Raw genomic sequence first — 17,092 nt, 5'->3', positions numbered from 1 at the left:
CAAAGGGTGAACGTTGATGCAATAGGATGAAGACGCAGTGACAGCTCAATTTCTGCCTAAATATTTATTGCCATAGAAATACATACCTGATCATGGTGATCATCAGTGGAAGAGTTGGATGGTTGTAATGCTCTGAGCAAAGCCAACACCACCATCCTTATCAACACATTCAAAACAGTCCTCTCAAAATAACTTTATCGGCATATTTACATACACAACAATAGATCTTCCCAGCTATGCCTAAGATATATGGCCTGCTGAACAATAATACACAAGTGAGTTTTAAAAACAAAAATAGGCAAATCTCAGCAAATATGTGTATATTCACAACATGATTGTGTTCACTTCAAGAGTTCATGTTATCGTCACTGAGAGAGGGCAGGAAGTGAGCCGTATACTGCACTTCCTCATTGGGAGATTAAGGCCGATTTAAACTTCTGCGTAAAATCGACGCGACAACCGATGCCCCGGCCACACCAAAACTAAACATATCCATATGAAATGATGCGTGGAATTCAGGCATGTACTTTTGAAACCTAGCAACGAAACAATGCAACTCAATACGAAACTGCCAAAAATGTATGAAACGGACAGACCCTTGTCGTTTCCGTTGTCCTTCAACGGCTGACTCCCACAGAGAAATCATTGGCTCAATGATTAACGGATCTAACGGATAGCATAGTTTGGTGCGGCCAGGGCCCAACTCTTAACCACGTTTTAAATTAATCATTGGTTTTGCTGGGCAAGGTTTTCTTGGTTGTCCGTTATCCTGGCTATGAAAGGATCAGTGGATCCTGACCTGCTGTCTTGATTCTAGCCTTCTCCCCGGCTTCTTCTACCTGTCTTCTGTCAGGTGGACTGGAGGTAAGATTAGGTATATCACAAAGGTGGCTGTGTGGGCGGGGCGGGGTCAGGTGAGAGGTAGAGTTGTCAAGTGTGCTCACACAGGTGTCCGGCTGTCTGCATCCTGCCGTGTGGAGCGAGGCGAGCCAGGTATAGGGTCAGGTGATATTTACACAGGTGTCTGGGTGGGGCAGGGCTGGGTCAGGCGTGTGGTGGAGGTCAGGTGATATTTACACAGGTGTCTGCAGTCGACCGGGCAGGAGTTGCGTGAAGTGTAGGACCTGTGTGACTTTACACTGAAGGTCAGGTGAGGGGGTAGAGGTCATTTGTGGGGTAGAGGTCAGGTGGTGGTGGGGGGGGGGGGTTAGAGGTCAGGTGTATTCACACAGGTGACCACACCCTGCAGGGCAGTGAGAGTTGCTCTTTAGCCAGTTCATCATGTGTTCCAGGTGTCCTCCGTGACTGCAGCCCTGGCACCACACAAACAGACCCTTCACCACGTGGTGGCACACCGCACACACACTGGCACACTGGTGGCACCTGCGGAGGGAGGGGAAAGGGTTAAAGGTGGTAAGGACGAGCACAATGGAGGCTGGTAGAGGTTTGAATTTGGAGGCGGGCTCTTCCTTGTTCCATTCCCTGCATTCCAATGAGCTCCCTCCTCCGATTTCTACCTCCACCATCCTCCAATGATGAGCATAGATTGATGACTCGTAAGAATGTCCCTATCAATAAAGCTGGGAATTATATGACAATTAAATTGACCGCTCATGCTTTTCTAAGTTCTGCTCAGGGGTTAGACAAGTAACGTTTTTGACTAACCCTTTAGGTTATATGGTTAGGGTGAGTGCTTGTATGTGTGTGCGTGCGTGTCTGTGTGTGTGTGCGTGCGCGCTCGCACCTGTCACAGATCCATCCCTTGTTGTTCATTGGTCGTTTGCAGTTGCTGCAGTTGACGTGCAGCGTGGTGGAGGTCTGGTTCAGGCAGGTGATGGCACTGCACGTGCTCAGTTTGATCACCTCGTTGGAGACGTTCCACAGCTCGAAGCGCTGCAGCAGGTCGATGTAAGACGTGTACCAGTGCTCCTGGGAGGGAGCGTACAGACATTAGAACAGGTTGAACAGTAACAATATCATCATAAAATGAACTGACTTATATAGCGCCTTATTCCAAAGCGCTTTACAGTGGCCTCTCATTCACCAATTTTGGGGTTCAGTGTCTTGCCCAAGGATACCTCGACATGTGGCCAGCCGGGGTTCGAAACGCCGTTTTTGCCGACCTTGCGATCATTAGACGCCGGCTCTACCTCCTGCGCCACAGCCGCCCAAATGGATGTCGACTCAAAGACTGGGGTGGATATTCGGATCACCTCGTTTCTCGATCGAGCAATTCCTCGTAACCATTTCAATAAGGCTAATAGATGGTCACAGTATTCACCAAGACCTTTCTGCACACCATAAACCATCCAATCTGAATGAACTGAATTCAATCTGAGGAACCGACGACAACTGGATCTTTTGGATCATGCAGAGAAAAGCGGCCCTCGTTCCTCTCCGCTACCCCTCTACCTGAGTGAGGTCGTCGATCTCCTTGCGGATCCGGTCTCCCAGGACGATAAGCACCGACACGGCCATCTGGACGTCCCCCTGCTCGGCGTAGTGGGTCAGCATCTCCGTGACGACGGGGCAGAAGAAGCCCGCGGGCAGGTGAGGGCTGAACAGGGGATTGGAGATGGAGATGAGGGAGAAGGACTCGATGGGCGTCAGGCAGGTGAGCTCCGCCTCGTTGCCGCTGACGTGGGGGGAGTCCACCTTGTCCTGCTGCTGCAGGTGCTCCGGGGCCAGGGGGTTGTCCATGATCTCGTGACGCAGCGGGAACGCCTCCTGGGGGAGGGTGTACTCTTGCTCCTCCCCTGAAGGAGGGAAGGGATGAAGGGGTGGGGGACGGAGAGGTGTCGGTGGGAGAGAGGGGGAAAAGGAGGGGGGGGGGGCGGGGGGTCAGAAAGAGACGAGAGGTTAAGAAAGGGGGGAAAACAACTGAGTTCAATTGAAAGTATCCATTGAATGTATCCATCATCAAAGAGAGAGAGAGACCGTAGATCTTTAGGTTAGTGGTGGCTAGGTTTAATTGGATCAGTTGAGGCTGGTGGAGGTAGAAATTGGATGACGGGCTCATTGTAATGCAATTTCTACCTCCACCAGCTTCCACTGACGTATAGGGTCTTTAGGGTCAGAGGTCAGAGACGGTTGTGACTCGTCACTCGTGAGACTGACCAGCCTGGTTGTCGTGCTCCATAGAGTAGAGGTCATCATCGTCTAGCTCAGCGTCTCCAAACATGTACTCCGCCTGGCCCTCGCTCCCCTCCGTCTCCTCGTTCTCTGTGCGAGGAATCAGTGCCTTGTCAGTTACTTGTGATCAGAAGGTCATGGGTTCAAATCCCACCTGGGAACACCACCACTAGTGTGCCCTTGAGTGAGGCACTTAGCCCTATGTTACTCCAGGGAGACTGTCCCTGTAATCTGTAATTATAAGTCGCTTTTGCTAATGGTAAAACAATTCTTGTCTACCCAAGTCTACTGGGGCCAAGTATTTCAAAACGTTTATAGATCAGAATTATATGGATTCTTTTTTGCTATCCAGGATCAGATTTATCTGGCAGATTTTTTCTAGCAGTATAGGGAAAAGGAGCCAACTCGATCTGATCCTGGATAGCAAGAAAGAATCTGGATCATTCACTGAGAGTGTATTTAAAGGGTTAAAGGGGTTACCTGGAGAGTGTATTTAAAGGGTTAAAGGGGTTACCTGGAGAGTGTATTTAAAGGGTTAAAGGGGTTACCTGGAGAGTGTATTTAAAGGGTTAAAGGGGGTACCTGGAGAGTGTATTTAAAGGGTTAAAGGGGTTACCTGGAGAGTGTATTTAAAGGGTTAAAGGGGTTACCTGGAGAGTGTATTTAAAGGGTTAAAGGGGTTACCTGGAGAGTGTATTTAAAGGGTTAAAGGGGTTACCTGGAGAGTGTATTTAAAGGGTTAAAGGGGTTACCTGGAGAGTGTATTTAAAGGGTTAAAGGGGTTACCTGGAGAGTGTATTTAAAGGGTTAAAGGGGTTACCTGGAGAGTGTATTTAAAGGGTTAAAGGGGTTACCTGGAGAGTGTATTTAAAGGGTTCTCACCGTCGTTGTTGTTGATGATGAGAGAGTTGCCAGGTTCCATGTGAATGTTGTCCTGTCTGCTCTCTCCTTTAACGCGGTCAAGCCGGCTCTCTGCCCCCAACCCCGGACCCAGCTCCTTCATACTGAAACTAGAGACAGGGAGACGTGGATTCATCAAGTACCCTTTTCCACAGTCAACAGACCGTACTTAAACTGGCCAAGGACACTGGAGAAACTTGGCATACTATCCAAGTCAGGAGAGGCTGGTGGAGGTAGAAATCGGAGGACGGCTCAGTGTAATGCACGGAACGGAATTTAGGAATGGTATCAAACTCAAGCCCGTCCTCCGATCTCTGCCTGCACCTGCCGCCTCTGATCCAAGTCTTCATGACCACAAGTTATATTATTCAGACCATTCAAATGTACAGGACAATGTATTCAACGTGTGACTTGTATTGTTCAACTTCAAACTGAATGCCTGAACTTGTAACATAACATAACAGAATGTGATGACTAGCCACAGGTTATTCTTCAGCCCAGACCAAGTACCTGCTCATCAAGGGCAGTGTGCCCAGCTTATGGCCGATGTGGTTGGGGCCAGGTGTGGTCAGGTTAGCTGGGTCTGAGAACATGATTCTCAGCATGGTCCATGTTGTTGAAACCTAGCAATGGAGAATCAAACAGGCCTGTTATCCACTACATCCAGTTAAGAAAAACACTACCACAACCAACTCTTAAGCTCCTCATCACACACTCTCACACAACCATCTCTGTGGGGCTAATAACTGACCTGTGGCCTGTTAGGTTCCTTATAACTGACCAGAGGCCTGTTTAGTTCCTAATAACTGACCTGTGGCCTGTTACGTTCCTAATAACTGACCAGAGGTCTGTTGAGTTTCATCTCTGATGGTCTTAATAACTTACCTGAGGCCTATTGAGCTCCTTTGCCACCTTGGCGTTGTGGTCACACAGCTCAGCGAAGGGTTTCCCGCTCAGCAGGTACAGTCTGGCCGTCTTCACGAACCAGTCCATGCGGCTGCTCTCCAGGTCGGTCTCGAACACGCTGAGAGCGCTCGACACGTGGGCGAACTGCTCCGTCAGGTCCGGCTTCTTGAAGAAGAAGATGGGGTAGCGACGGTCTCCGCCCGGGTACGGCTTCCTGTTTGAAGATTATTTCAGACGTTTATTGTACATTACAACAGGAGTCAATACCCCCAGTTATTTAGCAATTTGCACGTAAACAGGAAGTGACTGATGTCCAATTTCTGGCCACAAATTAGTCCCCATATATTGATGCATCTTCTGGAATGAAGGTATGGGGTGGTTACCGTAATCATAGAGTCATCCGATTTTAGAGCGAGCTATCCATCAGGGATGCAAACTGATGATGGCCCAAAAAGGTGGCAAATTTTTTGGGGGGCTTAAAACAAAGAACATTTATGAAAATGTTGAGGTAAAAACGGCTAAAAGGTGACAAGAATGGCTAAAAGGTGACAAGTTTGCACCCCTGATCCATTTATATGCAATGCTCAACAGCACAACCCACCTGTTGGCGTCGCCGCTGATCAAGCTCTCCTTGGCGGCGAAGGCCAGGTCACCAAACAGGCCGAAGCAGAGCCCCTCAGGGTTGGCCTTGTCCACGGGCCGGCTGGCGTCCTTGAACATGTGCTGGTACAGCGTGCTGTCCTTGGAGCCCGACAGCAGGAAGTAGGGGTCGTGCTGGTGGCGCCACACGATGCCCGTGGTCACGTCCTTGTGCTCCTCGAAGGTGGCGAAGGGGATGAAGGGGCGTCGCACGTCCCACACGTATATGTTGTGGTCCACCTGGAATAGAATTCAATAAAAAAAAAAAACATCATTTTTATTCATCCCCTCAGGGGCAAATAAGAAAGGCATTGACTGATCACACATATTGTGATCCACACACATATACACACATATACACACATATACACAGCACACAAACAACAGACTCATACAGATGTACACTGGCCTATTGTTATCTTTTTTAACTAGTTATTGTGATTGTGTGTCTTTCATAAGGTTGTTGTTTTTTTACTTGTATGTTGCCGCACATATTTCCTCTCTGGAACAATAAAGTTTTACTACTGGAATAATAAAGTTTTACTACTAAAACAATAATGTTTTACAACTAAAACGATAATGTTTTACAACTAAAACAATAATGTTTTACTACCATAGAACAATAACGTTTTACTACTACCACTTACTACTACTCTGGGACAATAAACGTTAAAGTTACCATCATAGAGCAGGTAGCCAGGTGCCACTTCCTCTCCGGGCGCCATTTGACCCGTGCCACGGAGGCGATGGTCTGGACGCAGTAGATCTCCTTGGCACGGTTAGTGGTCATGTCCCACACCTTCACCATCTTGTCTCGCCCGCCCGTGGCTAGCCAGCCCCTACAGAGGATGAGAGATTGAATGAAATAATGAATGAGGCAGAGACATTGGTGGCTTAGATGACATTTATTTTGTGTAACTTTCTCTAGTATTTCCTCAGATATCCATGCACTACAACATACAACGTCCATCACAAAAATGTCACAACAATAACAAGTATCAGGATGTTATGCTAGCCTATATCTCTACCTCTGAATACCTCTCTACCTCTCTATACAGCCTCTCTCTACCTCTCTCTAGCCTACCTGTCGTCAGGGTGCCAGTCACAGCAGAACACAGGCCCGGTGTGGGCGGTGAACATCCTTTCGTAGCGGTCCGGCCGTCGGATGTCCCACAGCTGGACGTTACCGTTCTCAAACGACGCAGCAAACGTAAAGTAGTCCTTCATACTGAACTGGACGTCCCTCACACTCTCAGACTGACCTGGGATGGAGCAAAGAACAGTTGTGAACACACATCAGGAGAGGCGCAAGACGGGCTCATTGCTCATTTGAACCGGCTCCCTCCCTCCTACCTTTTACTTACGCTGATGTATTTCTATGATCTCTTCCCTTGTTTAGTAGCACTTTGTAATGTCGTTTAAAAAAGCGCTACATAAATAAAGGTATTATTATTACAGGGTTCCCACACCTTCTGAAACATCAAATTCAAGCACCTTTCAAGCACCTTTCAAGGACTTTCAAGACTCAATTCCCTCCAATTCAAGGACCCAACACGCCATAGTTTGAGACAGAACTAGTTGACGAGCTAAGTAAAACATTTTTGAATATATATATATTTTTTAGAGAGAGAGTACGAGAGAGAGAGGGGAATTCAAGCACTTTCAATGACCCATGTCTATTTTCCAAAACTTTTAAGACCTTGATTTCTTTTTCCTCAAATTCACAAACTTTCAAGGGTTTCAAGGACCCGTGGGAACCCGTTCAATGACCCATGTCTATTTTCCAAAAATGTTAAGACCTTGATTTCTTTTTCTTTTTCAAGGATTTCAAGGGCCCGTGGGAACCCTGTTATTATTACCTGAGAAGGTGCTGACGCTCTCCTTCTTACGCAGGTCGAAGCACTTCATGTACCCGTCCTGAGAGCCGCTGAGCAGCATGTACACCTCCGTAGGGTGGAAGCACACCTTGTTGACCGTCCTCTTGTGCTCCGTGAACAGCTGGTCCTGCTTGTTCCGCGACGGCTTGCCCAAGTTCCACGTGACCACCGCCCCGTTGGTCGCCGCCGTAGCCAATAGGCTCTCCTCCATCTGGTGCCACATGACGTCGGCGCAACTGAAGTTGAGCGAGGGTTTACGCCCCACCCGCAGGTTCAGCTTCTCTACAAACTGCTCCTCCTCCAGGGCGTAGATCTTGAAGATGTTGCGGCCCGCTACGACGACCTGCGTGGCGTCTCGGCACACGCTGATGGCGTTGGCGGGAGCGTCCAGGTGGCAGAACATGGTGCGGCCGCTGATGGTGCCGCTGCTCAGCGCCGTGGTGACCCTCGACATCTTCTCCATGGCCTGAGGACAGGGAGAGACGTAGTTTAGTAACTACGGTAACTTATTTATGTGTGATGGCAGGGTTAAATCCCCTCCCATCCATTGCACGTCACAATGTAATCAGTTAATTTCACTGTCACTCTAACATTCCGCTCTAATACATGTGAATGCAGAGGACTTCTATCTAAATTCTGAAGGCATAGCCAGTGTCTGAGTTTGCTAGCTAGCATTTTTTAACGTTCTGTCAAGAGGTGGGGATCAATTTGGGTTTAGGAGAGGTACCGTGACCTTCCCAACAGATTAGAGGAACATAATTTTAGAAGTCATATTTTTTTACCTATTATCTTCAATGGCAAAGTCAATATCACTGACTGGAATGCGAAAACAAGATTTCAAAACAACGACTAGTTTGACCAGCAGATGGCAGGGCTGCTATGGGAAATGGTGAGGTTAGCACATGAGCAGCAGTGTTGCTGGTTCGTAGCAGCGTGTCACATACTTACTCCAAATAGCCGTGCTGGTCCTGTCAGCCTCTACAGCAAGACTGAGGCGTACTCATGCAGCCTTGTCAGAGTTTACCTGAGAACGAGAGATTGATATTAGTAATCATACAACATAATGTTATCCACTTAGCACGTTATTATCACAGGGCTGAGACGAGAGGGGTAAATAATTCGATAGAGAACCATGTTCCTGTCCAGAATCTGAAGAGCTGATTAGTTTAACTAGGAAGATTTATCTCCTAACTGATCTGGAACAAAATGTCGGACTGAGTGCTTGAGAGAGAGAGACCATAGAAACCAATGCTGTCTGCCCAAGCGATTACAGGAGCGACCCTACAGGGAAGGCTGATGGAGGCAGACATGGGAGGACAGGCTCATTGTAATGTATGGAGTGAGAAATGGTTTGATCGTTTTTTTATTTATTATTGGTATACCATTCCTCATTCCATTGATCCATTCTATGTATTACAATGAGCCCATCCTCTGATTTCTAACTCCAATGCGAAACTGACACATCAAAAGAAGGATTGAGACAACTACAATGAACAAAGACACAGACACCAAACACCAAACACAGTGCTTAGTTACCTACAAGCCCAAAAAAAATCCTCTATACAATGGATGGAGAGAATACAGACCTCCCTATGCTGGAGGAGCATGGTGTCCTCTTCAAACACTCCCAGCTCTCCAGAGTCTTGAGTGATTATACACAGATGCAGAAAGAGGCCTGGGGTGAGGCCTGGATAACTGAGAAAGAATGAGACACCCAGGTGCTGAAAGAGAATGAGGGGGGAGAGAGAGAGAGAGAGGGGGGGGGGAGAGAGAGGGGGGGAGAGAGAGAGGGGGGGGGGAGAGAGGATAAGTGTGTCAGCACAGCTGCCCCACAACTGAAGTCCAATTACGCCACCCACATTTCTATGCAGTCCAAGGGAGGGCGGTGGGAGCAGAAATTGAGGGAGCAGAATTTCATATCCTCATTCCATTCCATGCATTGCATTGCAATGAGCCTTTCCTCCCATTTCTACATACCCCAGCCTCCCTGATGCAGCACGGTGAGCTGCCTAAACGACTACCGCCCGGTGGCACTCACACCAATCATCATGAAGTGCTTCGAGAAACTAGTCCGGGCCCACATACTCACACGCCTCCCGCCCAACCTGGATCCATACCAGTTCGCCTACAGAGCCCACAGGTCCACAGAGGACGCCATAGCGACGACTCTCCACGCCACTCTATCCCACCTGGAGAGGGGAAACAGCTACGCGAGACTGCTCTTCGTGGACTTCAGCTCCGCCTTCAACACCATCCTTCCAGACAGGCTAGTGACCAAACTACTAGACCTGGGTCTATCACACTCTATATGTGCGTGGATCAAGGACTTCCTGACCGACCGCCCCCAGAGGGTGCGGGTGGGCCCCCACACCTCCACAGCCCTCAGCCTCAGCACTGGGTCCCCCCAGGGCTGCGTGCTAAGCCCCATCCTCTACAACCTCTACACCCACGACTTCACCCCCGTCCACCCCAGCAACTACATCGTAAAGTTTGCAGACGACACCACCGTGGTGGGATGTATCTCGGGGGGGGACGAGGCGGCGTACAGGGATGAGGTAGAGCAACTGAGCAAGCTGTGCAAGGTTAACAACCTGCTGCTAAACAAGTCAAAGACCCAGGAATTCATCGTAGACTTCAGGAGGAAAAAGTCCGAGATCCAGCCCCTGCTCATCGACGGAGAGAGCGTGGAGAGAGTCTCAACCCTCCGATTCCTGGGACACAACATGCGGGATGACCTGGCCTGGAAGGACAACACAAAAGGCACCATCAAGAGGGCACAACAGCGGCTATACACCCTGAGATGCCTCAGGAAAGAACACAACAAGCAGGAGATACTGGTGGCCTTCTACCACGGCGCAGTGGAGAGCATCCTCACCGTCGACATCTCCAACTGGTTCCACAGCTGCACAACAGCGGAGAGAAACGCGCTACAGAGAGTCGTGAGAACAGCACAGAAGATCACCGGCGCCCCCCTCCCCTCTCTGGAGGAGCTGTACAACACACGCTGTCTCAGGAGGGCCTCCAAGATCTCCAGGGACCCGACCCACCCTGGGCACGTACACTTTGTCAAGCTGCCCTCGAACAGGAGGTACAGGACCCCGGCCACTAAGACAAACAGACTGAAGGACTGCTTCTACCACAGGGCCGTCAAGGCCCTGAACACAGAAAAGGCCTAAGTTCTGGGCCCAGGACAGTCCGGACGGATTGTATGGCAGCTAGTGCTGAGGCACAAACATGTACATTTTCAAGCCTGCAAACTGTGACACTTTAAAATAATGTGAAAAAATACTCTTGTGCAATATGACAACCCTAGTTGACTATCTGTGCAGTATAGTACAGTGGTTTGTGTACATAGCCTTTATTGATGTAAACCAGCTCCTTACCTTCTTGTGATTTTATGCTTTTATGCTTTTTCTAAAATGTTTTTTTTTTCTTTTCCCTTTCCTAACACCAGGGGAGCCACCCCTCCTAAATTTCGTTGTTTGGTACCTGTACTGTAGCAATGACAAATAAAGTCCATTCCATTCCAGTCACAACAGCTCACTATGACATTTAGGTCCCTGAGGCTAGTTTCATTGTTGATGAATTCTGCATAACCACCACATACATATTCAGTTGTTAGGGGGAGCCACACACGTTATTAAACACAAACAGAGAGAGTGCTCTGTCGTTGAGTGAACCTTGTGATGGATACCAGCTATTTCTTAATAATCAAGGAGCATCGCTACAAAGTTGGGGTTCATTTTTATTTAACACTGAACATTGACACGTTTCAGGAAGTTGGTTTGCTATAATTCCTATAAGTATAAGTGTTTATATCAATCTAGCTAGTGTCTAAACGTTACTACGCCAAAGTGGTTGAGCTTATCAATCTTCTTCTTTCGTGTAACGTCAGAGGTCCAACTCGGTGTCGCGTAGCCATGCCCGCATCTCTGGTTCTAGGTCGAAGAGGCTGGCTTCTGAGGGTGGTCTATATAAGGGGCAGATGGTGATTATGTGGTCGGCGGTCTGCTCTGGGTCACCGCACTCGCATGCCGCACTGTCCGATACAGCTTATCAATGTTGGTTCACAGGTCAACGATCTATAGACGATGAAACCATGATACATATACGAGCGAACTAGTTAGGTTAACATTATTGGTCTGGTTTACGATGCTCACCTGGTTGCCATGTGTATGAGGACACACTGTTCCACTCAGGCTAGCTGGGTGGTTAGCCTAGCTAGCTGGGGGGTATTCCATCAACGTCGCTAAAGGAAAAATCCTGGCTTATTTTTGATAACTCTCGCGAGATTTATCGGAATATGCCTGTATATTTTAGGAACTCTCGCGAGACTTTGTCAGACTAAACCTGGATTTTCTTTTAGCGCTGTTGATGGAATACCCCCGCTTGCAACATGCCTCTGTTTACATATGATGCTAACGGGCTAAACTCCTTCTCTGTTTATCCGCTGGTGTTAAATCCTGTACATGTGTGTGACTATAACAAGTGCAGTACTTTTACAGGGTATTAATAGTTCAGGGCGAAATAACTGATAGTCTAAATAGTTTTGGAGGACTAACCTTCTGAGACAAGTAGTGTTGTTCACTGCATTGGAGAATACCGGAAATGGTCTGTGACAGTTTTTGTGACTGACGCGAAAACCAAAACACCACAAAACGGAACTGGATAGTTTTCGCACGTTTTATGAATTTTCACTTTTAGGTAACATCATCGGAAGTGTTGGACACACTCACACTGACCTAAAGATAAACTGTCTGTGCACGTCTGCGTGGTAAGTGTTATTGTTTTTCAGTCTCTCGTTTATCTCAGAGCGTTTGATCCACAACATTAGGTGATGTTAGAATTATAAGGTTCTATCTCCATTTTTGTCAAAATCGAGTTTTTTACATAATCTGATCCATTAGGTGTTTATTAATGCCTGTGTGGTGTTATTTTTAAAATGTTGACATTTTTTAGTTAGTAATTCATAAAATACAAAGGTTCCATGCCATCTCACAAAACATAATGGAATGTAAAAACTTTGACGCTCAATATCTCTGAACTGCCCTAAACGGAGATAGAACCTTATCATTCTAAACTCACGATTACACACATAGGATAACGTTTATTATTCAAGACGTGATCATCATACATTTTCACACAATGACCATAAAGTTACCGTCAGTTGAAGTCAGGCTCAGGCATCTCTGATGAAGTTTACTGCAATTGTAAGCGAACATGTTTAGGTTATTGCATCTGAACTGATGCTTCTGAGAAGTTAATTCAAGACTAGCTTGCTCTGCATCTGACAGCTGTACTCCTTCCTGTGTGTGTGTGTGTGTGTGTGTGTGTGTGTGTGTGTGTGTGTGTGTGTGTGTGTGTGCGCGTGTGTCTGTGTGTGTCTGTGTGTGTGTGTGTGTGTGTGTGTGCGCGCGTGTGTGTGTGTGTGTGCGTGTGTGTGTCCGTCTGTCCGTCCGTCCTCAGGTCTGACATCACATGCAAGCCTGGTAACTCTTCACCAGTACAGCCATGAGTGGATCCCTGTTTGCCTGTGAGGACCCAGCCGTGTGGAGGAGGCTGTATGGTAGATACTGGGAGGTGGTGGAGGCCAAGTCTCTTGGGAAGGGCAAGAAGTCTGGAAAACTGCTCCCCTTGGACAAATGGTAAGCCAGTATTGAGCTTTACTTAAGACCATGAACCCTGATCACCTGCATTGATAAGGGTCTGACTAGTGTCCTAGCTACTGTCAAGCTGCCTAAACAATAAGTACAAATCATATAGATTCATCCTTTTCCATTATCAGGATGGCATCCCATTGCCTAGAGCCAGGACCAGTGTACTGTCCAGGGGAGGCTGGTGGAGGTAGAAATCGGAGAGGCTCATTGTAATGCGTGAAATGGAATGAGGAATGAGTATCAAATACGCTTATGATATTGACCTCTGACCTCTCACCTGGTCAGGTTTCAGGAGGAGCTGCCGACAGCCATCACTGGTCGACCCGAGAGACACGTCACCCACCCAGAGCTGGTCAAACTGATGGAGTGGAAGCTCACTGTAAGTCGAGTCTATACAAGCTCAATATAGCCATACATTCTCTCTCTATCTCTCTCTCTTTCACACACACACACACACACACACACACACACACACACACACACACACACACACACACACACACACACACACACACACTCTCTCTGTGTAGGTATATGTGACACAGTGTTTTGGTCATCATGTCGGCAACCAATCAAAATGTTCAGACTTTTATTTTGAAAACACGGAAATACATTTCAACGTTGTTGAAAATCACATGCGGACCAAAAACACTAGACTGCGTCCCATATATGACATCATGTGTTGTGTCGTGTCTGCAGAGAGGGAAGTTCCGTCCACGTCTGCAGCAACTGGTAGCCACTAACAGCGAGGCGGAGGTGGAGAGGTGTTCCAGGAAGGCCTTCAGTCTCCTGCCTGACGTCCAGGCTGCCATCACTGAGCTCAGCTCCCTCAAAGCCCTGGGACCTGCCACCGCCTCAGGTTAGCTACCACTGCTAGCAGCCTCCCCTGGGACCAGATTAGGATGAAAAGTACCAGCAGACAGCAAATGTAATGAACTCGCTCAGCCCCCTCTCTTGCTCTCTGTCTCAATAATAAGCAATAATAATGCAGCACGTGCCCACCCCGAGGTTAAGGTGTTTACCATGCTGAGGGGAATCACATCAGCAGCTCAGTCTAAGACAAAAACAAATCCTTCTGAGGACTGATCTGAACTGTAATATTAATGCATCGAGCACACTTATTAATCAACCAGAATCACTATTCCAATCAGAGCATTGGCCATTGATGTTAACTTGGCCTCAGTCTGCCTGTCTATCTGTCTGTCTGTCTGTCTGACTGACTGACTGTCCGTTGTGTACCAGCTGTGTTGGCGGCAGGAGTCCCAGAGCAGGCTTCCTTCATGGCTGATGAGGCTGTAGAGAGCATCCCTGGACTCAGTCCCATCCAGTACACTGCCAAACACTACACTCTCTACCTCAAAAAGATGGTCCAGCGCACACAGGCACTTAACAAAGGTCAGATAGTAGCTGGAACGCTGTGTGAGTGTGAGTGTGAGTGTGAGTGTGAGTGTGAGTGTGAGTGTGAGTGTGTGTGTGTGTGTGTGTGTGTGTGTGTGTGTGTGTGTGTGTGTACACAAGGGGGGTAACTAATCATTTGGGAAATCCTATGCTTTAGTGCTCTGTGCTGATGAGATTTTGTGTCTGTTCTTCCTCAGTGGACATCCAGCCAGACTGGACGCCCCATAGGGTGGAGCTGTGTTTGTGGGCGTGGGCAGTAGCCAATCAGCTGAAGCTCCCCTTTATGAAGGACCTCAATACAGAGGGTTGCCATGGCAAGAATACCGACTTGGACTCAGATTCAGATTCAGAGGCAGATAAGAAGCCAGTCAAGAGACAGAGGACCAAATAAACTATTTTCTGTTGTCTTTATATTTTCAGAGTAATTTCCAAATAAATGTTTTAGATGAGGTGTTTGGGATGTCTTGTGCTTGCTGCCGAAGGCTGCGTTTGTGAGTGTGTAAAATGTAATTCCATGCAAACCTGTAAGGGATTCTCATCTTCAAATATTGTTTTACAGTTCATGGTCTTATTGCAGTCTTGTCATGTCACGGTTGTAATATTTGGTTGGAAGACTGTGATGTCTGTTCACCTCATCTACCCCTAGATGTGTACTGCCCTCCTAGCGAAGTACACAAGTAGGCCGATATCAGCGGAGGCTGATGGAGGTAGAAATCAGAGGACTGGCTCATTATGGAGTGGAATGATACCATTCCTCATGTATTTGATACCATTCCTCATTCTATTCCATGCATGAGATGAGTCCTCCGATTTCTACCTCCACCGGCTTTCCCCTATTTACTACCCTCCTTCCTAGTGAAGTCCGTAAGTACGCTAGAGTAGACGTAGGATCAGAGAGAATGTTGCCACAGTATTGTTCTTTATTCGTATTGTTCCTAAATTAAAGCAAGTACAATGAACAGTACAAAATAAAAACAAAAATATATACAATATAAAATGGTTCAGTTCAGAACATTTAAAAAGTACAATACATCATGAAATAATTAATTGAATGAGGACTTTGATATAAACTATCCATATTTACATAAATTATTTTCATTTGTTTTCTTCGTGACCCAGAGAAAAATAGCCTCTTTGTTTGTTTGTGTTGTTTATTTTTGTTTGTAAACGCTGTAATTGTACAACCTCTAGTCTGGGTTTCGGAGACTAATCTCCTAAGCTTGGCACCATGTTTGTTTTCAATGCAAGAGAACTGCCAGTGATGACTACCACAGCAGCACAGAGATGACCTCACAACCAAACTGCTTCAATTACCTCCTGTTCAAATCCCATGGCCCTGCTCGACCACTAACGTATCCTTCTTTCCTCTCTTCCTTGACAAAATCACTGATCTGACGTGACATGAATGGTGAAAGCGACACACTGAATGACTAACTTTTACCAATCCAATCAATGTTAGATCAGTGGATACCTCAAGGAAGGGAAGAATGAAGGATGCTTTTTTACAAGTAGTTGAACAGGGTTCATGTTCTAAACCTTCATGTACCAGTTTTCTATTGTTCTACAGACGGACGACTTGAACTTTTAACGTTGGATGACTTTTCACCACTGGTGTTTCATAGTTATGTATGTCAGTCCAACTGTGTGGGTTCAACTGCTATTGAATTCTTTCATAAATCAATAAAGTGAATACTGAAAAGGTAATGCGCTGGTTTCCTTCCTTCCTTCCTTCCTTCCTTTCCTTTGTCTCTTACCTAGAATAACTGTTGTCTGCTGAGCTACAGTAGCCTGCTTCATACAGCCCTGCATCAAAAGTCCCTCTTTGTTCAAGTAATACAGCACTGCGCTGACACACAGGGAGAAGGCAGCCTGCTATAGGTCACAGGCATCCGTTTAGAGCCGACACTGCATTGTTGCTGTGTCCCAATTCTCCATCCTTCTCCTGAAGTACAGAGCGTGGTGCAGAGTACGGTGCACTTCCCCACCCCCCTAACTAGACTGGGCATTGTCGCGTCAGTGGAATGTTTGTGTCCCGCCGGAAGTTGCACTGGTGACGCTGCACCAGGCCCGTAACGGAAGGCAGACTCAACTTGTATTGTTTTCATCTGGATGTGGACGGAGGTTCAAAATAAACTTGAATCCTAAACTTGACGCTGTAGCGCCACAAGCCGCATGTGAGGTTCTGCTGTTCACGGAGCCAGTCTAGCAAACCCAGTGTAGTTTGGGGGGGGGGGGGGGTCACATGGATTTAGAAGCTATGGACAGTGTAGGAGGAGGTGTGGTTGAAACGCCCTCAAACCCACGCTTACGCCGATCCTATGATTTTGTGGGGGAGTGCACACTTCCAGGAAATGGGTGAAGAATTAGGACATAGCACACATTGATATCATCAAGTTTGGTTGACTTACAGATGTCCTTATGATGTAGTGAAAATACCAGATCAGTGACGCTATGCAGTGACTTATCTAAACTGACGTCTGTTGCTGGGCAGAATAGACAGCAGACAGCCAAGCAGCCCTCTCACCGACTCCTTAGTGTAGATAGGGTGTAGATAGACACACTGTTATGTGACAAGGCATTATG

At 47.3% G+C, this 17,092-nt stretch overlaps 2 protein-coding genes across 3 annotated transcripts; one reads left to right on the top strand and one right to left on the bottom strand.

Moving 5' to 3' along the window:
* Positions 1-138: 138 nt before the first annotated feature.
* On the bottom strand, positions 139-7,917 carry wdr24 (WD repeat domain 24; the record flags this gene model as incomplete). Of its 2 annotated transcripts, none has more annotated exons than XM_080542036.1 (11): positions 139-1,383; positions 1,745-1,929; positions 2,413-2,756; positions 3,118-3,252; positions 4,015-4,142; positions 4,543-4,655; positions 4,918-5,152; positions 5,540-5,817; positions 6,257-6,416; positions 6,662-6,839; positions 7,437-7,917. In XM_080542036.1, the coding sequence occupies 11 exons, from the start codon at positions 7,915-7,917 to the stop codon at positions 1,215-1,217; spliced, it is 2,406 nt and encodes an 801-aa protein (XP_080398162.1). In that variant the 3' UTR covers positions 139-1,214. The 2 variants fall into 2 exon arrangements, with proteins under 2 accessions (XP_080398162.1, XP_080398163.1); XM_080542037.1 differs by having other exon boundaries at positions 3,118-3,222.
* A 4,235-nt stretch (positions 7,918-12,152) lies between these two features.
* LOC308167702 (uncharacterized protein) lies at positions 12,153-14,960 on the top strand. The gene is made up of 6 exons (XM_080542165.1): positions 12,153-12,228; positions 12,921-13,099; positions 13,397-13,490; positions 13,811-13,970; positions 14,354-14,506; positions 14,707-14,960. The coding sequence occupies exons 2-6, from the start codon at positions 12,966-12,968 to the stop codon at positions 14,898-14,900; spliced, it is 735 nt and encodes a 244-aa protein (XP_080398291.1). The 5' UTR covers positions 12,153-12,228; positions 12,921-12,965; the 3' UTR covers positions 14,901-14,960.
* Positions 14,961-17,092: the final 2,132 nt, after the last annotated feature.

The sequence above is a fragment of the Nansenia antarctica genome, assembly GCF_963989245.1.
Source record: "Nansenia antarctica genome assembly, chromosome: 11".
NCBI lineage: Eukaryota > Metazoa > Chordata > Actinopteri > Argentiniformes > Microstomatidae > Nansenia > Nansenia antarctica.
This window is presented reverse-complemented; position numbering and strand designations above follow the sequence as displayed.